The sequence below is a fragment of the Parasteatoda tepidariorum genome, chromosome 7, assembly GCF_982258835.1.
Source record: "Parasteatoda tepidariorum strain Cologne lab strain chromosome 7, Ptep-v5.0, whole genome shotgun sequence".
NCBI lineage: Eukaryota > Metazoa > Arthropoda > Arachnida > Araneae > Theridiidae > Parasteatoda > Parasteatoda tepidariorum.
The window spans coordinates 92,271,867-92,294,030 of NC_141761.1; the positions used below are offsets into that span (position 1 = coordinate 92,271,867).

The 22,164-nt window shown below is 29.0% G+C and overlaps 1 protein-coding gene across 2 annotated transcripts in view; it reads right to left on the bottom strand.

The window, feature by feature from the left end:
* Positions 1 to 3,239: 3,239 nt before the first annotated feature.
* LOC107442014 (uncharacterized) overlaps positions 3,240 to 22,164 on the bottom strand; it is a 40,253-nt gene continuing 21,328 nt past the window's right edge. For both annotated transcript variants that reach the window (XM_087168269.1, XM_087168270.1), the window contains exons 12-17: positions 21,518 to 21,935; positions 18,796 to 18,943; positions 11,711 to 11,830; positions 9,359 to 9,613; positions 7,763 to 7,870; positions 3,240 to 3,624 (exon numbers count right to left, since the gene is read on the bottom strand). In XM_087168269.1, coding sequence (XP_087024395.1) covers positions 3,502 to 3,624; positions 7,763 to 7,870; positions 9,359 to 9,613; positions 11,711 to 11,830; positions 18,796 to 18,943; positions 21,518 to 21,935 — 1,172 coding nt within the window. In that variant the 3' untranslated portion in view covers positions 3,240 to 3,501. The remainder of the gene's footprint in view (positions 3,625 to 7,762; positions 7,871 to 9,358; positions 9,614 to 11,710; positions 11,831 to 18,795; positions 18,944 to 21,517; positions 21,936 to 22,164) is intronic.

Sequence of the window (22,164 nt, forward strand, 5' to 3'; positions counted from 1 at the left end):
CATATAAAAAAAAGTCTACCATATCATATAAAAAGAGTCTACCACTACAAAATTACAATTACAATTCACTAGTATATAAGACATGTTAACTCGATTCTATGAGGGGGTACTTTTTCATAGATCAAAGTTGGCATTATCTGTAACAACTCTCCCTCCCCATATTGGAGACCAGGACATGATGTGAACACGCCTACATTGACTCCTTTCACCATATTGGTGACTCGGACGTGATGTGAATACACCTACCTTGACAGAAACTCCCACTTCAATTTGAACACTCCTTCTTAGATGGATTATCCACATTGAACAGTTGACTTGTTACTTGTGACTGCGACATTATCAACCTCCTCGAGCTGTTGCAACTCAGTCTTGATCACACATAAAGTCGGCAAGTATACACTCGACTGCTAAAGGCAACACAGGAGTGACTACGACCGTGAACTTAATACAGCTCTCACGATTAGCACTAAAAAAGTATGGTGATCTTAATACAGCTCTCCCGGCTTCTCACAAAACAGCAATGAATGAACTAGCGTTATCCGTTCATCGAATTCTATCACTGATATAATTCTGTCGGGAGAGTACTGTAGTGCGTTTACCACTACAAAATTACAATTCACTACAGGGCTCGAAAAACCACCCGTCCTCAGCGGTCAAAAATTCCCTGCGGACAACAAATTTCTAGAATCCGACGTCCGCACGGACGGCCACTTTCCCATTAATATTCGTGATACATTTTCAATTTTTGTTATCTTACAAGAGTCTAGCGCCTCACTTCTAAAATGACCCTCTAATCTAGAAATACAGCAACATACTGCGCTTGGTGGAATTGATGTTTTCTTTGTCTGGGAGTACTGCAGTGGTTGAAAGAGGCTTTTCAGCAATGAGCTTACAAAAAAACACATTACGTACTGGTCTTAAACCAGAAGCGTTAAACGCAATTATGAACATCCACCTAAATGGAAAACCCCTTTCATATTTCTGTGCAGAAACCTCTGTAAATCATTGACTTGATTGTGGAACTGTCTAACGTCATATTTGTTTCATTTAAAAAATGAAGTACCCTCGGATAAATTGACATTCCAGATAACTTGACCTTTGTCATTTAAATTATTTCATAAAAGAAATGAATTACTTCATGAAAGAAATACTAGGTTTTACTATTAGTAACCTAGTATTTGTAATCCTAGTAACTACTAATTCATTGTGCAATCTATATAAATGTTTGAAACAAATAAGAGAAAATTATATTTTTATTTATTTAGAAGCTACGGGTTAGTTTCAAAGGAGGACAGATACATTGTTGGACAAGCCGTCCTCAGGGACGGGTAAAATTTCTGACTTTCTTCGAGCCCTGATTCACTAGTATATAAGACATGTTAACTCGATTCTATGAGGGGGCAACTTTTCATAAATCAAAGTTGGCATTGTCTTTAACAATTCTCCCTCCCCACAAACATCTCACCTGTATTGATAACCAATAAATGAATTGATTCATATTTAAATGTAAGTGTCATGATCTAACTTTTGTAACTGTTGATCAGTTCCAAAAGAAGTGAAGTCGTGAAATCAATTTAATAAGATGAGAGAAGATACTCCTAGGACATCTTTTGCAAAACAAATTTTTTTGGGGGCGGGGGGAGGTACTTAAGTGGCAATATTTCTCTTAATGTTTTGAATACTACTATAAACATTGTACCCTTTACAGAGAGAATTCTTTAAAGCAAAAATTTAGAGATTTTTTTAAAAATAATACTGGGGTTATAGTTGTCCTGATAAAAAAAAAAAAACTTTTTTCTTATGGGTCCTGATATCCTTGATTTTTGTGAGTCAGAACGTCTCATTTTCAGCAAATAAAAATTTGGATTTTAAAATTATCAATTTAAAGACTCAAAAATTTTGGATTTTGGATCCTAAGTATTTTTATTTTAATTAATATTTTTTGTAAAGTATTGAAACATTCATTAGTTTAAATTTAATCATATGCACAAGTCAGATATCAATTTTTATAGATATGATGTTCAGACATGTACATAGATATTTACTGTCTCACACTTCTAGGAATTCAATTTATATGAAAGGAATTAGAGAAATCAAGGAAAGGAATTAGAGAAATCAAGAATTTTTATTCTGATGAGCTTACTGATTATTATCAAATTATACAACAGTAACTCTTAAATGTGAAAGGAAGAATCATCTATTACTTTTGTACAAAAATTCCAAGCAGAATACTCAGTGTTTTTGTTTTGAGATAATCAAAACCCTATTTAAAATTCCTTAATTACGAAACAATCCATCACAAATTTAAATTAAATATTGGTATAAGGAAATATCAACTAAATGTTTGCTTGTTTTTTAATGGAGAAAGGCTGAGATTTTCTGTCTATTGATTTTAAATTATTATGAGCAGTTCAGTACTCCTTTAATGAAATTATACTAAAAACTTTGTTCGTAACAAAATAATTTTTAAATATATTTTTTGCATTAAAAAAATTTTCTTTATCAAAAGTAGTCTGGTATATGTATATTATTCCAAAAATTAACTTGATTCCTTTCTTTGGACAACAACAAGGTCTGTTAATTACAATTCTAAAAAAAAAATACTACTTTTTATTTTGAAAATAAATTTCTTTTTCAGAAAAAAACAAGCCTGCAAGGTTAAGGATAATAAAAATATAATTTTTTTAAAGAAGATATTTGCAAAAAAAAAATAAATAAATAAAAACTAAATAGGGTAATAGTTTAGGGTAAATATGTTTGTTAAAAGCCGACCAGCCTGTGTTTGGGGCAGGGAACTGTCCTTTCCTTCTCTGTACTATCTGTCCTCACTGTGGGAGCGACGTTGGCCCACCTAATATGGTGCCCCTGAAAGAGAGGCCAACAAAATCGCCCTGTAAATGCCAGAATTGACGGATGTTAACACAGGTGGGCATTGGAGGGAAGAAAAAAAAATTTGTTTGTTAAAATGTTTTACGATAGATATTAATTTATCTTTTTTTTCCCCTCAATACACTAATGAATGTGACAAATAATATACTGTATCGTATTCTTAACATTTTCACCTGTTTCATTGTCCTAAAATATCATATTTCATAAAAATTGTGAACATTACATACATTCTTTGTATTGTATTTTTTCATTTATAACTTTTTTTAAACAAAAAAGCTGATAGAGACATGTTAACGAATCAATAGAAAAATTTCTCCTAAAAAAAGTTTTAAAAGCAAAAAAGAAACCAATTAAGAAATGCATGATTTGCTTTACTGTAACTTAAAATATACAATTATTAATTGCAACTAAATTTTACAAACAAAAAAAGTAACTTAAATAAAAATTATGGAAGCAAAATACTGAAAAGAAAGTTCAAAGAGCAAAATAACTAGAGAAACAAATGTTCAATAAGTTTCCAAATATTGTTTTACAGTTTAGATGTGGTTTCTAAAATTCATTTTTTCTTTTCTTCGTTAAATGAAAGTATGGCAATGGAAATGATTACATATTTCATGATGAACTGTGTCCCCCTTTATCTGTGTCGCCATCTCTTGCTGCAGCTTGAGCTTTTGAAAGAGATAACAGGGCTCGCTCTCGTAATTTACGTTCAACTTCGTCTTCTGATGCGGAAGCCTTAAAAAAAAAAAGATTACTTGTAATTTTCTATCAATTTTTAAGTCGCCGCAGAGATAAAATAGTAACACAAATAACTAAAAAATTCAACTGTTAATGCACAAAACTGTTAATGCAATTATTTCAAAAACATTTATGAGTGAAAATTTTGCATCACATTACTTCAGTTAAAATTAAATATTCATAGAAATTTAAAATTAATTTAAAAGAAAATCAAAAATGTTGTCTGCCATTGTATTTACCATTTCCTGAAACTGACATGTTTAAATAATTTTATTTTTAGCAATAAACTTAATTTTTGATTAATTGCATAAAAATGACAATTAAAATTACTACAATACTTAAAATTCTTTGTAAATTACTTTACTCTTCAAAACATGTGATTGCATTGTATTATCTTTGTTCCAAGTTGCTAAACAGATTGATTTGATTAAAAATCAAAATGTATATTATGTGTATTTTATACTACCATTACACATAAAACATTAATGTAGTTATTTTTTCTTTTTCTTTTTTTTTTGAGGGGAGAGGGGGAACTTTGAGGAAAACTAAATCTATTTTGGATATTGTCCTTTTAAAAAGAAAGTTTCTTTTTCCAGAAGCACTGTTTTATTCTCAGAATTTGTTTTATTACACAAGATACCATACCATAATATACTAAAAATTTAGAATCTAAATATGAAGTCAAAACTTAAGTGCTTTTTTAAAGCTTAAGTGGTAAATTACAGGAAAAAATATCTATCCACTTGTATTAAACAAATATGTACAATGAGTTTTTTTTAAAGGTGTTTTACTGATATAAACCAAATTTAGTAAAAAGCTTAATTGGTTAAGGAACTGATCAAAAAACAAAGCATACTTGCCAACGCTGGAGAAATAAAATAACGGATTTTACTAGCGACACTTTTTAGACCATGAGCAAAGTTTTGATACATCACACATAATCATGTAAGTCAAAAAGAGAAATTCAAAATAGGAAATAATATAAGCACTTACATTTAGTGAAGTAAAAAATATGTTTATAAATCTTAATCTAAAAATTAGTTTTTTAAACTATTATTTATAATTACTTAAACTATTAACACTCAACATACTGCAGTGCTGGCTATCGCACTACCTGTTGAGGAATAAGGTAAGTTTTTTTTGCCATCAGTCGATACTTAATCATAATTTTTTAAATTTTTTTTTTTATTTCAACAAATACGGAGATATTTGAGATTATACAAGTAAACAGGACATAGTGACAAAATACAGGAGTTTTCATTTGAAAACAGGACACTTGGCAGAGATGACAAAATAGGAGTATAGCTCGTTCACCAGGAATTGGCACGTGGCTCCACGTCCTCGGACGAAGAGTTCATTTCAGAGAGGGAGTAAGAGGAGAAACATCGCGTTTCAAATTAAGGCAACCCTTAATGCGTGCCAAATGCCAACTATAAATGATTTTTCAATCACTTACTTCGTTTTATCATCTGCTATTATACCTTTCGTTACTCTAGTCAATTAAATATATTGCAGCAAAATGTCTCAAAAAGGACAAACTATTCACTCAAAAGAGGTAAATATCATTAAATTTATGAAATATTTAATGTTAAAAAATGCACATAAAGATTGTGAAATAAATATTTCTGTTATACGATCGCCAAATAGTAACCTTGTTCAGGATTGTTAACATCCTTCTCCGAAAAATAGTATCATCGGATAACACGTGATGAAGGCGAAGTCAAGTGCCAACTCCTGGTGAACGAACTATAATTGTTGAGTGAAATAAGAAAGCTTTCAAATTAGATTACACTGAGAGAAACCAAAACCTCTCTAGTTTGACCACAAAAATGGGATGCTAATCTATGATCCTATCATCAAAAGAGATAATTTTTGCCTTTTTTTTTTCTTATGGAAAACTTACGCACTTATCACATTTTTTTTAACACTTTTCCCCTGATCTTATTATTTAAACTGAAATGCAACTATTTGCTATTCTTACAAATAATGTGTGCTATCTCAGTACTTACTTATTTGCCAAATTTTTTTTAATTTCTAATTTTTCTGTTTTGCGATAAAAAAGAAACAGCCTAGGGGAGAAGGGGGCACCTTTCATCATTTTTTACTAAAGAATTATTTGGAAAGTTTTATTGCTTTAAAAATCTAAGTTCTAATTATTATTTACTAAATTTATATGTGAGGTAGCCTCTCAATTTTTTCCAAAGTTCTAAGTCAAAGACAAAATACCTAATTTTACATATTTAGTGAACCATGCATTTTGTTGAAATCTACCCCTCCTGTGGGGCAGTTTTCAACAGGTGGTGGGGCACATTTCAACAATCGAAGTGAGCGTAGCAATATCATACATTTTGGATAATTAATTTTATTCATAAAATAATAAAAATAATGAACAAGCATATTGGATTGATTTAACTTTTTTCTACATCATTTTGTCTTTAAATAAATCAAAGTTTACCGAGAATGTCATGGAAGATACAGATCGAACTGTTCCACCGTTTAAATTTGATTGAGGTAGTTTCATTTTAATGTCATTTCTTTCTGAATTACTAATATCCTCTTTTTCTGGAAAATGAAATTTTCTAGAATCTTCCTTCATTCTCATAAAATTTACTTTATTGCTGTCTTCTTATATCTCTTCAATTTTTCTTACAAAAAAGAACTTTTTTCTTCTTTCCACAAAACTCTAAAAGAGCAAAGTTATTAACCTCCATTACTGTATTATCAGTTATCTCAAAATCCATGCAGAGAATTATTTGACTTGCTATTTTTTAATGTATGAGATAAAACTGAAAAGTTCCTTCTAAATAAGTCCACTGCTGCTCCTAGAGATGCACCATTTCTGGCAGCTTCCATTGCTTTTTTAAAGTTTTCTTTACTGACTTCTGGTTTAGTACTTTTTTTTGTATGTTTGCACCATTTGTATTCAAAATGCCAGAATTGAACATTTTATTTAAAACAATGTTCCACCGTGAACTTTCCAATTCTCTAAAAAATTAAATTATTTTTACACAAAAACAAATGTTCCTTAATATTTTCATAAAATTTTAAAATAATTATTTTATTGACTCTTCTAAAGAATTCCTTGTTAATAAATTCTATTTTCAACAACAATGCAACTAAGTGAATCTTAATTTTAATCTTTAAAAAAAAAATGCAATTGAAAAAATAATTACAAACATGCTTCCTTAAACAAAGTCACATATTTTTCAAAAAGTTTAGAATAATGCCTTACCGAAAAAGTTGAGTATTTTAAATGCAACAATCATAATTAATAGGCCTTCTGTAAACTTATGGGTTAGACTTCATGTAGCCATAAAAAAAGTTGTTGATCTAAAATGCCAATTTTCATGATTACTTAACAAAAAAAAAATAATAATAATAAGCTCGGGGCACCTTTTAACACTGTTGAAATGTGCCCCCTAAGCTCTGTTGAAATCTGCCCCTGGTACAGACATTTTGGTTAAAGTATTATCTACCACCTTAGAAAAAGATTTATTACTAATAAATAATATAGTTAGAAGCAGAATTGAATAAACTAGCAAATAAAATAATTATCAATTACCTTATTAAAAGAAAAATGATTGAAAAACAGTTTCAAAATCAAAACTGTCATTTTACTTTTGGAATGTTAAAACTCGTTCCACAGAGTAACACCACAGTGGTAAAAAGCAAGTGCTCAAAACTAAATGTTAACAGTTATGCATAACTAAAGCTCATTGACTGGCATATTCACCAATCATTAAGCAATATTAGAAGGGAGAAATTCTAGTTGTTGAAAGGTGCCCCATGTTGAAATGTACCCCCCTCCCCTACCTTTCAAACACACTTAACACACATTTCATAGCAAAAAATATGAAAAGGGAATAACTAATGCAATTAGCTTTGCCTATGGTTGCAAAATTGCTTTAAAACCAATTTATCATGTTTGGCAAAATTGAAATAGCCTCTTTTCTTTTTAGGACAGTTATGAGGAGTCATTCTCTTTTTAACTATATCAATCACCAGTTTTAAAATTTTCAGATAAAAACTTTAAAACATAAAAATTTCTGAAAATTTTAAAATAAATTAAGAGCTGCAAATAATGTATATAATAAAAGAGAATAAGTTAACAAGGAATGGATTGGAAACAATTTACCTCCTCTTCCTTTTTATTCTTCTTGTGCTTCTTGTGTTTTTTATGCTTCTTATGCTTTTTATGTTTCTTCTTCTTCTTCTTAGTAACTTCAGCATCTGAGTCTTGAGCCTGAGTAGGAGTAAAAAACATAATAAACACATTGTTTCACGAAAAATTTGTATTAACATAAGTATAAACAAAAATATAAACTTTAAAAATAGTTGACATTTAATAAGTATAATGACTAAGTTCCTTATTTAGACAACAAATGTAGAGTTTCCAGACCTCGAAATTCGGACTTCATCCAATGAATATCTCGGGCTCAGGTAGATTTGAACTCGGACCAACATAAGAAATAATCTCTTGCAGCTTATGTAAACTAAAAATAAGCACTTCCTCCGAATTTTTGGTGAATTTGAATAAAATTTATTGACTTTTCCAGATTAATGGAATACCTTTACTTTGCTCTGTGTCTACCATAAAAAACTACGAATAGTGAAGTACAGTTTGCTATTATGGAAAATAATATCTAGTTTTGATAAAACATAGAAAATTTAACTCAGATATAAACCATGCCAGAGGTGATTGAAACACAAAGTGAAAATCCCTGAAAATTTCATGTGCAAAAAATCGATATCAAAATAAAATTTTATCCAACATATATGTTTCATATTTAACATAATTTCTATAACTAACATTTATAATTAAATTACTCATTAATGAAGAATATCACACATTTGTAGTAACTATTTCAAGAAAAACTACTTCTTACAAGAATAGAGACATTGGATTTTAAAATCATGTGAAGATGAATTGCGATATTGTATTTTAAAATAGCGTCCAATATAAACCGAGATATTGGACTTCAAAAACACGCAAATGCAAATTGCGATGTTGCATTTTTTAGATCACGTGAATACGAATTGCAATACGTAGCTGCTCTTAAATCAAATCTCGTATAAATATGCAAAGCAATGTTTGATGTCACAAGCGCGGGAATACGAATCTCATCCTTGGATTTAAAAAATGTGTGAATATGAATCATAATATCGTATTTTAAAAACGCCTGAATACAAATCACAGCATTGGATTTCAAACTGGCATGAAGATGAATCGCGACATTGGGTTTCAAAAACGCATAAATACAAATAGCTAGCTAAGGAATAGCGATGTACAATTTTTAAATTGAGTGAATACGAATTGCAACAGGTATTTTTTTAATCGGATAAATACAAAAATCAATGCTCAATATCAAAATTGCGCGAATAAAAAGTCGTGATATTAGCAGACCGGCGTAGTTCCAAATATTCAAAATGACGAAAATCAAAAGAATCAAATTGGTAAAAGAATGACGTGTATGTAAATGTCTTCCTAACAGTTTATAGCAAAAGTTTCAAAATTTAGTTGAATTATATTTTTGAATCGTGGAAGTCCGCTAACCAATGGTCTTCAGATGAGATACTCGCAATTTTTACCGAAAAATCACATGACCTGTTTCTATTTTTTAGATCTGGAAGAATGATATGAAAATCCCAAAAATTCCAGAGTACACTCGGAAAACAATCACTCCTCATGTGCTATACTGCACAAAAAAAATATTAATAATCAAAAACATACATCACTGCTTTCAGTCATTTTAGCCTTCCTTTTCTTCTCTTTGTGCTCTTTCTCAACATCTTTTAATTTCTTTTCTATCTTCCTTGGTTCCTCGTCACTAGCATTTGCCATTGGTGAAGATGATCTGTCAGACTGGGGTTGGGAACTACGTTTGTATCCGGAGACTATCTCTGCCTCTTTAGTTGGCCTCTCTGGAGATGATGACTTATCTTTTTCTTTTAGTTGGCGTGATTTTTTCTTTTCTCTTTCTCCTATCTGAATAGAAAAAATTTCAGAGTTACAATTTGAGAAATTAAACTGACAAAATTTCAACATTTTAAAATAAAATTCAATTGCTTTCGGTTAAGTAAAATGAGTCTTTATCATCAAATCACTCAATTTCAGAAAAAAAATTCCCTCTTCTCCAGGTATATTAGAAAAATTTCAAAGATATCGAAACCATATTTTATCTATGCCATGCAATATTTCATACGAAAACTTTGATTTTTTAAAATTTGTAATATAAAAAATTAGATTTTGTGCGCAAAAACAGATAATAGAATGAGAAGTTTAACATAGAAAAGTTTCACTAAAAAGTGGAATTTCATAAAATAATTGCAATAGATGTCAGAACTATTTAACTCGAATCTCGATAACTGATTACTGTTACTGACAATTCCAAGATAGGCTATTTTCCACGTATGATATCGGAATTTTCCAGGTTTTCTTCTAAAAATTTCAACTTTTTCCGACTATTCCCTGCTTTTCAGAGTTAAGATATTATTCCCTGACAATTCCAGATTTTCCCTGACCTGTGGGAGCCCTGCCAAATGCCGATCATTTGGCCACCATGCCATTAGACTACATGTTATATTTCTCTTCTTGAGTAGAGCAAGAAGAGAGTGCAGGTCATTCATCCAAGTGGAATGCAGCCATATCCTGGTCAGTCACAAAGAGAACATGTAGAAGAGTCAACAATGCTTAAACAAAACAAAAACAAAAAAAACGGACATGAAGACAATTGTGCACTGTCAAGAGTCTAAAAGTTGCAACTGCATGGGCTGAGCCAGAAACAAACTGTAGTTAAGAAAAGTGTACATTACAAGGTTTTTTCTGACAGATACATAATTGTTAAACGGAGAAAGTATCAAAAAGTGTATACTTTACCTGATTAATCAATTAAAGCAAGTTTTTTTTAATAAACAAGCTTGAAAAATAATATTTTGGGGAAAATTTTAAAACTAAATTATAATAAACAAGTAAAATTCTGTTTAGAAAGACTAAATTTTAAAAAGAAAATTAATAATGTATTAGATATGATTAACATTGTGAAGGAAAAAAAAAACAGGCAATGTAAAAACATTAGATTTATAAATTGTAGGAAAACTAAGTGCCTAAAACTAGGAATATATAATACACAGAGCACATGAAAATCAATTACCAATGAAACAAAAACTATCGGTTTAGATTTTGTTAGCTTAAACAAGAATTATTCTTCATATGTAAAATATAATTTTATGAATAGCTGGATTCTTTTATCCTTTTGAACAATAACTCAATGCTCTGGTCAAAGAATTGTTACATTGTTTATCAACTTTTTTGAGCTATAAAAATATTCCTAACTTTTAATACGAATGCAGTTCATCAAATTTAAAATTGCTGATAAATCTTAAAAAAAGAATGAACTTATAAAATATTTTAACTCATAATATTTATTATAAAAAATATAGTTTATATTTTATTGCAAAACAAATTATTCTAGATTACATTTTATAAATCCTTAAAAAACTATATTATTTCAAAGACCATATTATTTATTTAAATATCAAAAGTAGGCAATTAGATTCTGTGATATCAATTGGTCAAGTTGCATTACGTTTAGTGCAACACAAAAAAGGGGGGGGGGAAACAGGATTTGCAATTATTTAAACTTTATAGTTTCCGCTAAAGAAAACCAACTACCACTTTGAAAATATATACATTTGTATAAGTATGTATTTATAAATATATAGAGAAAAGAATAAAAAACATTACTATTATTATAAAACTCAAATTATATTAAGGTTCAAAGTAAAGGAAATTTTAAGCAAGGAAAAGGGAATTTAAAGCTAATAAAACAAGTAAATAACTTACTTAAAGTATATGATTGCAAATGGCCAAAGTAAAATACTTTATTGTGAAAAAAAAAACATTAAAACAAAACCAATGGAAATACGTATTAATTAAAGCACCGTTAACATTCTTCATAATTCACAGCTGAATTTCCATTTAACTGGTAATTGTAGGTAGGGATGATAATAGTTTTGGGAATAAAAGTCCTTACATGTTTAAAATAATACATGCTTTTCTATTTCAAAGGAGAAAAAATTATACCTCATCTAGAGCCCTCCTATCAAATTCAGCATTTTTGGATCGGCGAGGTGGTGACTCAGATCCTGATATGGAACGCTTTTCTACTTTCCTTACAGGTGATTCTGATGCCTCTCTTCTCACCTATTCAAGATGTGTTAAAATATTAAAAAATGCAAATATGAAAAAAATGCAAAATTATTAATTGTAACTCAGCTTTTAACGTGAATCAGATTCTCGCTTAAAGTCATATTTGTGACCACCAGGGATGAGAGTAGTCAGAAAGCAAAAAAGAGGAAATCCAAAATATATATACAGTAGAGAACCGATTCCGGAACGATTGGGACTATCGCTATTCCGGATAACTGATTTTTCCGGTTTTCTGAATCGCTACAAAAAGCCGTTTTTTTAGTGTTAAACCCAACTAAAAAAAAAAATTGGAAATAATCTTAAAAATTAGAAAAAACGATGAGGTAATACACTAATGATTATTTTTGAAATGATGGTATGGTAAACATCTTCCAAAAAAGAAGGAAAAATCCTAAAATCTTATAAGGAAAAAAAAATTTTTTTAAAAATTGCGGGAAAATGTATTGAATTTTGTTCCGGTTTTTTGGTTTTCCGGTTTTCTGATTTCCGGATAACGGGTTCTGTACTGTATATATATATATATATATATATATATATATATATATATATATATAAAAACAAAAATTTGACAAAAAAAGTGAGATTTTTAAACTTGTAAACCATGTTATACATTTTTAAACTTGTAAACCATGTTATATAACCCGATATGAGGCATTTAAATCACGTAAATATGAAACTCTACATCGAATTTATAAAATGCGAAAATACCAATCATGATGCATAATTTTTAAATCGCGCGATATTACAACCGCAAAAACGAATCACGACATTGGATTTTAAGCTCGTGTGACTACGAATTGCTACATAGGGTTTTAAAAGCTCGTAAATACAAATCGCAATATTGGTTTTTTAAATCTTGTAAATAAGAATCGCAATGCACAATATTTAAATCGCCTGAATAAGAATCGCAACGTTCAACTCTTAAATCAGGTAAATACGAAAATCGATGTTTGATAATAAAATCGAGATTTTAAAAATGCATAAATACAAAACACGACATTGGATTTTTAAATCTCGTAAATAAGAATCATAATGTACGATATTTAAATAGCGTAAATAAGAATCACAATGCACAACTTTTAAATCGGGTAAATACGAAAATCGATGATTGATATTAAAATTGCATGAATAAAAATCGATATATTTGCTGAGTCTGGACTTGGGATTTCTAAAAGGCTTGTTTTCGTTTCGACATAATAAACAAAAATTTACAAGATTAATTGAATGAGCAAATAAATATTTTCACCGCAAATCCACCTCTATTTTTTTGTTTGTTTTCACACCAGTATACAAGAAGCAGCGACGTCTGAATTACGAAAATACGAGCTATCCGACAGACAGATAAAAAATACGGAAAATCTTATTTTCTGCGCGTGAAATCGGAGAAAATAGCTAATATAAGTAAAAATGCTGAGGGGTTAGCAGCTAGGACGTAGTTTGAATTTTCTGTTTATCTTTGAAAATCGTAAATATAATTATTTTACTTCAACGACTGAATTTTAAAAGAAAAGTGGGATATTTATAAAAATAAAAAAAAACTTTTAGAAAATCCGAGTTTTCGATAAAAAGGCTGAAAAAAAATCTCATCCCTATGTAAAGGTCAACCAGTCTATCCCAAGGAAATGATTTTTAGAGAAACTTCAGGGAGAGGAATAAGGACTTCAATAATTTCGCTCTGAGGAAAATTAAATTCCTCATAAAATATTTTAACTTGTGCAAAAAAAATTTCAGCGGAAATTAGTGGGAAAAATGGAAAAATCTGAAAAAAAAGCGGAAATCCGAGGAAGAATCTCATCCCTGGACCACTAAAGATTGAGGAATATTTTTAATGCTGTGAAATAAAAGTAATAATGTTATGCCAGAAGGGTACCAAGGCTATGTAATTATACTGACTGACATGCACGATGCAAGGTAAAATTAATGGTAATGGTGGTTACATGATATTACCATTTAATCAGAAATACTCTAAAATACTAAGTAAAGCACTCTCTCAAATTTTTATTTTAAATAAAAATTCTTAAAACAAAGTTAGTCTTTTTATTCTGATAATTATGGCAATTTTTAGTCAAAAAAGTTTGTGCAAATTGATGTGCATAAATATAAAAGTTGGATTTTTTCAATTTAATGATTTAACATTATTTAAAACTGCAATTTGTATATTATTAAATAATCAGAACTTTATAATTTTAAATAAAGTGTGACTTTTAAAAAATTATTTATTAATGACCTTATAGTTAATCATTTAAAAAATATATAAGATTTGAATTGAATTAAAATCATTTTAAATAAACTTTACAAAGAGATCAATTCATATGTTTGAAACAAATTATCAATAAGATTGGATTTTTATCTCATGAAAATCATTAAAAAATAGTATGTGTTCCACAATATCCTCAAATAAAATTTCATTTTAAGAAGGTTTAACTAATCAAGATTTTTTAATTTTTTTTAATTTTATAACATTATTCAAGAGTTCAAAAAATTCAGAATTATCAAATCAGGTAGGATCACTTCAAACACTTATGAATAATTTAAGAATGTTCCTGTAGTTCAATATATCAAATTTTCTGCAACTTCAGAATTATTAATAAATTTTTGGCTGAAATTAGTCAAAGGAAGAGGAATCCCATTGGTTCACAGAAAAGTGACATATCTGAAATTTCAAAAATGCCAGAGGATATGATTTCCTTTATCTGTTAGGTTTGTCTTAATGTAATCCTTATCCAGGGTATGTAGCCAAATTTTTCAACAAAAAATAAGCACCTTTTAAGCACTCAGAAAAAAAAAATTTAAGCACTTAAAAAAATACCATAATTAAGATACGCACACTAGTAATTTTTTTTCTTCCTTAATATTGTTGAAAGTTTTTTATATATATGTTAACAAAATGCAAAATTGATTTTGGATGAATGGATTTTATAATAGTGTGCAAAAATTGTTTGAATTGCTAAAATTACAAATTTGGCACAATGAAGTAAGCAAAAAGTGAAATTAATAAAAAAGGAAGCAAAATTTTGACCATTCTCCTAATTAGATTATCGGGAAATTCCTTTACAGATTGCAGTAATTTAAGGTTCTAAGATCGAAATCTATCAGAAAAAATGTATATTTATTCTAAGAAAGTAGGCTTAGAGTCTGATTTTGTAACTTTAAATTTGTTTGCTCTAATTATTCAGAAAACCTCAAATTATCAAGACTGACCAATAGTACAGGAAAATCTGAGGATTAAATCTTAAATTATTCATGTGTGCTATTTCTTTTTTTTACTTTGCACACAGTGCAAATTATTTTACACACTGTTAAGAGCTGTGCAAGTCGATTGTGGTACTCCTTATCGTGTATAATTTGGGACCATGTGTTAATAAGTTTATACTGCTTTGTCTTGTGCTGGGTGGGATGCTGTTGTTGCAGTGTCATACTTTCGGCCAAATGGCTTTCAAGGTTGGGGTGCCATAATTCAATTCTTGAAGGGTACTAATCCAGCTATATATAATTAATATACAGTCCCTGGCCAAATTATTGACACACTATAAGATTGTATGTAAAATCTTAATTATCAGGTGATACTATACAGCTTTATTGTTTTTACGCGACTGAAACCAGTTTGCACTTGTTTACTTTCATGCATCAATTGATTAAATTAAACGATATATATAATATAAATTTGACGATTGGATAAATTAGACGATATATTATATAAATATAGAATATTTATTACACCCGGTATTATATTAGTATATTATAATTATTAAACCAAATTATTAGAAGCACTGCAGTTTTTAAATAACTACATGTTTTGCACAAGTTTGTATGCAATACTTTTATACTTAAACATACATGTAATGTAGGGGTGCACAACCTTTTTGAGTGAAGGGCCACTTGCACAGCAGGTTGGCTAACGAAGTGCCGCACATGTATTTAGACATGTTAATGACAAATGTAGTAATGTTTATTTAAACATTAGCGTTCCATTTTTTTTTAATCAATAAACTTAGTAATATCAATAACCTAGTAGTGTTCCATAATTAGAATTCATTCAAAAATAAAAAAAGCTTATACTTTTCTTTTTTTTTACAAAAAGAAACTTGCTATTTTTATTATATGCACAATAGATTTATCAAAATAAATAAACATTGAAGAAAAGAAATGTTTTTTTTTTATCATATTATGCAATACGAAAATTCATTTTAGAATTATATTCTAATAAATAAAAAAAAACTGCAATGCCCACAGAATGAAAGTAGGAAAAAGTTTAGTCATATTTAAGTATTATAAATTCGAATTAAATATTTTAATTGAAGAAAATTTATAGGTTTTAAACAAAACTGTGATAGCTCAGAATAAAATTCAATGCTTATTTTGTAATATACAGTAGGGAACCGATTATCCGGAACGATCGGGACCATCGCTATTCCGGATAACTGATTTTTCTGGTTTTCTGAATCGCCACAAAAAGCCGTTTTTTTTTATTGTTAAACCCAACTAAAAAAAATATTTTTTTTTGGAAATGATCTTAAAAAGAAGAAAAAACGATGGAGTAATACACTAATGATTATTTCCAAAATGATGGTAAGGTAAACATCTTTCAGAAAAGAAAGAAAAATCCTAAAATCTTATGAGGAAAAAAAATATTTTTTTAAAAAATGGCGGGAAAATGTATAGAATTTCGTTCCGGTTTTTTGGTTTTCCGGTTTTCAGATTTCCGGATAACGGGTTCTGTACTGTACTTTATTATTTTATTTTATTAATTATTAGATTTTTTTTTTATGGTAAACATTTTCCTTTTTTTTTTATCGAAAAAGATCATTTAAGCAACAAAAAATTGAAATCTAAACTACAAACAGTGAGCAGTTTAAAAATTCACGTTTTCCGCCATTTTATGAATTTCTCAAGTTGAATTAACATTGCATTTAAATTAGGGAGGGATGTAACGAGTATTTGGCCATTCTGTGAAAAATTCAGTTGGTTGAATGATCAGTCAAATATTTGGCAGAATATTTTTTAGAAATGTATTTTTCTTATAAATATTACTTTTTTTTAAAAATTATAATCAGACAATTTTGTCCTTTTTTGCTGCTTTTACTATAACCCAGCATTTTAACAGAACGTCTCATACTATTAATTTATTATCACTCTTTCCCTGTACTGTAATATAAATAACCAGTAACATAGAAAAGTGTGATTTTCAGTATTAAAGTTTTGCTTCAGGAACTAAGAAAAATTTGTTTTTTCTGTTTTTCTTTTTTTAGGCATTTTTATTATGACTCAGCATTTTTTTTTTAAAAATTAAGTTACTAATAAAGTTTATTTTATAGCAATTTTTCTTCTTCTAAAATTATGGCAATGAGAAAATTTTAAATTGAGATTTTCGGCATAAGTTTTTCATTTTAAAAATCAGAACGTTTTTTTATTTTTTTTAAATAAAAAAAAACTTTTTTTAGACGTTTTCACTATAACACATTAATTTTTAATAGCATTTCTGATGACTTAATTCTTTTTTCTTGGCTTTTTCTGGTAATTGAAAAACTGAGATGATCAGCTTTAAAAAATTTTCAAAAATTAATATTGATTTTCATGTTCTCTGTTTTGTTTTTCAACACTTTCAAAAACATTCTTGATTGACAAAAACATTCTTTTAAGAGTTAATTTATGAATATGCTTTTCCAGGAAATATTATTCTGAGCATTAAAATTTTAGTTTCAGTGTTTAGTAGCAGTAAAAGATTTTGCTATTTGGCCCCAAGTGTATGGCGCTCAGTCGATTTTTTCTTCTTTTTTTTGCCGAATATTTGGTTTTTGACCAAATCACAATTCATTACCACATTCGACCAAATCATATTCGTTGCGGAAATAAAAAAGAAGGGAAAATAACTAGGACTTATGATAAAACTGTACCTAAATATCGTATCAAAAAGTGATTATTTAATTGCGCGATTAACAATCACCTGTCGTAATAACATTACAGTTAAATAACGGGATAGTCAAAATCATGTGGAAAAGTATAGAAATAATTGGGAAAAAATATATTTATGCTGAACTCAGCACGAATAAAGCGTGTCAAATGCATGATTTAAAATTTGCATGTCGTAATAGAATAATTGGAATTTTTTATAATACGTGGGAACGCATAGCAATAACTGCCGAAAAAATTTTTTTGGAAAAAAAGAAAGAATTGCAAAAAAAAAAAAAAAAAAAAAATTAAAAATCACTTAGATTTAAGATGAAATCGTCACAAATAAAGTGCAAGAAAAGTGATTATTTAAATTTGCGATCTGAAACTCGCGTCGTAATAAAAATTCGGGATTTTCGAAATCGCGTAGAAAAGCGGAAATAACTGTTTAAAAAAAATCATTTATATTTACTATAAAATCAGCTTAAAGAAAGCGTGTTAAACGTACATTTACTAAAGAATCTGTTAAAATTGATTGTGTCAAAACGTGATGACTTAAAAGTGCGACTAAAAATTGCCATTTTTTTAAAATTTTTTTATTGTGTTTAGAAGCTCTTGCGGGCCGCACTTCAGTAGTGGAAGGGCCGCAGGTTGTGCACCCCTAATGTAATGGGTTTTTATTCAGGAGATTTTTTTATATACTTCCTATTTGTATTTATTTTTTACGTATTGCATTACAATATTAACCAATTGATACACGAACATAAACAAATACAAACCGGTTTCAGCCGCTTGAAAACAATAAAGCTGTGCAGTATCACCTGATAATTAAGGTTTTACATAGAATCTTATAGTGTGCCTAATAATTTGGCCTGGGACTGTATTTAGCAAGGAAAGTACCTTTCGAAACTGAAGGTGCCTTTGTTTTTAAAAAAGCATCCTTTTTTTTTCTTAGGGAGTTCTCTGATAAAGATAGTAAGAGAATCCTTAGAATAAAGATTTATTTCAATCCAAATGTAAAAAAATAAAATGATTAAAGAAAATATTCTTTCAAATATTATATTCTTTACCTTCATTCTCTGAGCAGGTGGAGATCCTCTAGATGATGAACTAGAATCTCTAGACACCTTGCGTTTTTTCTTCACTTGTCGAACCTGACGAACGGGAGAAACTGGTGGGGAATGTGAAGGTATTTGTTCTGGGGCAGGAGAAAAATGTCTGAAACAAAACAATAATTACAATCGAAAAAAATGTAAACATAAAAATATTTCTGGGCTAATAAAAATATTGCTGCAAAATATTTCCTTTATTATATATAAGTTGTAATCCTTTTTGTCTTTATTGTGCTATATATATATAGTTCTAATATAGAAAATCATTCACTTAGAAAAAACTCATCACTTATACAGTAAAAACTAAATAATTCCAAATGGGTCAGAGCAACAAATTCTAGCTACTTGAATGGCGAATCTCTTTTTTCAACAGTATACCTTATTTCCACAAAGAAGGGCTATGCATTAATAAAAATATAAGTCTATCAGAAGCAAGCTTAAAAAAATAATGGTTAAGACCAGTCACCCATAAAAATTATTAACAATAAAAAGCTTTAATAGTGACATGGGAAAAAAAATTGCAACAGAAAAATCAATCACTTTTAATTCTTAACTCTTTTTTAATTGTGATCTATTTTAATAATGACAATGCCAAAAACCCTCTATTTTCTAAAATAAAAATTAATCAGAAGAATAAAAATACTAAAGAGAAATAAAACCATGATAGTAATAAATAAGAAATATTAAAGATAAAAAGACTGACTAACAAAAATAAATTTATCTTATTTTTTTAAATAAACCAATTGCTGAAATTGCTTTTATAACTCAATTTTCCCCATTACCACATTTTTCAGAGAAAGTGTCACACGGTATTAAAAACAACAATAAAAATCAAAAATGCTCTTATAGAAAAATAATTAAAGCAAAGAAAAAAAATGACTGACCAATAGTTGTAAGGAAAGAAATTTGCAAAAAAAATGCAAGAAACAGAAGAAAAAAGTTGTTTTACATTCCTAACTCCTACTTCAAGGTTATCTGTTTGAATTCTTAAAACTTGAAAATCTCCCTATGGTATTTATTATTCCAGTATCCAGAAAAACTGTGACATCTATAAAAACGCTGATAAGGAACAAAAGTTTATTTTTAAAAAAAATTCTCTGCATAAATCCAATCTACTTAAGATTCATTTTTCATATTCTTATTTTGCACAAACACACAAATCAAAATGTAACGATATTAAAATTCAGCACTATCCTCTGCAAGATCATTCTGGCCTACTTGTTATAGAATCCTCCAGCAAAAGGTTAAAGATGGCATTTATTTGACTCTGGATAATGGCTTGTATTTTTCAGTAAAATTTTGGTTGCACCAAATTATCTTGTAATATAAATAAAATTTCATTAAGGAAAGTTTATTTTATAAACTTCTGAAAATTCTGGCAAGATGAATTGGTATTTACTCTTTTAAATGTTACATAAATCATGGTCAAGTGTTAAGGCACACAGGAATCAAGCAGACTAAGATGAAAATGCTAAATTACATTTTATTAATATTGACGTTTCCTATGCATCCCAGAATAGAATGGATATTTCGGGAAAAGAATTGGAAGATTCCAAATTATGCCAAAACGAAAAAACTTTTTATGATAATTATATCTAAGAAATGTAAGGTATGTGTAAGAAATGTAAATGTTAAACAAGAAATGAATTTTTTAATCATGAGAAGTGAATCTTTTATTATCAGAAAAGTTTTCGATCTGGATCCTGAATAAAATTTAAGACAAAGAATTAATGTAAAAAAATTATCTAGAGTCAAACACAGCACTGCAAATTTAGTTTTATTCTCAAAAACCGCTTTCAAAACAAAGATGGTCGAATAACAATCAGACAGTTAACAAAAGCAGTTAAGTAAAGAATTAAACTATTTATTTTGCTATTATTGCACATGTGACCCAATAAAAATAAAAGCAGTAACTTTAATTTGCTATCACATTTTAAGACTTCATTAAGTTTGTACAGAAATTTACTTTTTCCATGTGCTGTTGAAAATAAATAATTTTATTATAAATGATGTTTCATCTCAGAAACATCATTTATCAAGCACAACTAAGTATCACTGCTATTAACATAAAAACAGCAGTAAGTAAAAAACAAGTTTACCAAGTCAAGTAGGCATATTTTTACAGCGGTTATAAAAATTCACTTCACTATTTTTTACAATAAACGTTTCAGTTTAAAATTAGTAACTTCAGTTTTAAAACAATGTGAATTTATTGCTCATAAAATTCCATTTTTGCAATTGCCAAAACCAAAGAACAGTGAAACTTTTCTGCAAATGCTGTGTTTAGAAAATTGCTAAGCACCCCTTAAAATAAAAATATCATATAAAACAATCCTTTTAAATATTGTTCATATTTAATCTAAACAAATTCTAACTACTGTTAGAGTGAAATTAAAGAAGTCACATTCAATGTTAAGTAAACTGCCATTAATTCTGAATTTATAAACTATCATGAAGTAGAAAATTATATTTCCACTTTTATCATTAAAATCATAGAGGAGTTTTGAAGAACAAAAAGTTCCAAAGACAAAAAATACCCCCTTTTTTTATTATAAAAAAAACCTTTGTTTTCCATTCCAATCCTTGTGTCCATTATCATTTATTAAAAAGGAAGGAAAAAAAATTTTTCAAATGAGAAACAAGACTAAATTACAAGACTTAATTTTAAAATAAACCATACCTCTTTCTTTGATAAGTTTCACTAGGAGAGCGTCGACGAACCTCTATTGGAGAACCACCTCTTTTATCCATAGTTTCACTAGGAGACCTATGACGTCTATCTGCTGCTCTAAGAGGCACTTCCATAGGTGTCCGACGCTGTCTTTCACTAGGTGATCTACGTCTATCACCAGATCTGACAGGCATGTCACTAGGGGAACGTCCTCGCCTATCTACAGAACGCCCTTGCATTTCACTAGGGGATCGGCCACGTTTTCTTTCTACACTTCGCATCTCTTCAGGAGGTGGAGATACTGATCTCGGTCTGTTTCGAGGGCTAGGTCGCCTGCCAAATGATTGCCTTTGATTAGGTGATCTCCGGCGTTGTTCTTGTTCATAAAAACGGCGTCTGTCATCAGGGGTGTGTCTTCTACGGTCAACTAATGAGCAGGAAAAAGGAGAAGCTTTATTACGAACTACAACATTTTTTTAAACGTAACTGTGTATTCCATTTAAGAATTACACCACAGTGCACATTTGTGATATCACATGTCAATTTTTAATAAAAACCTTGATATCGATTAAATTTTTCTTAACTTGAGTTAACTCAATTTTTAAAAAAAAAAAATCTATGAATTTAGCTACACAATTAAACATTTTCTCACAGTA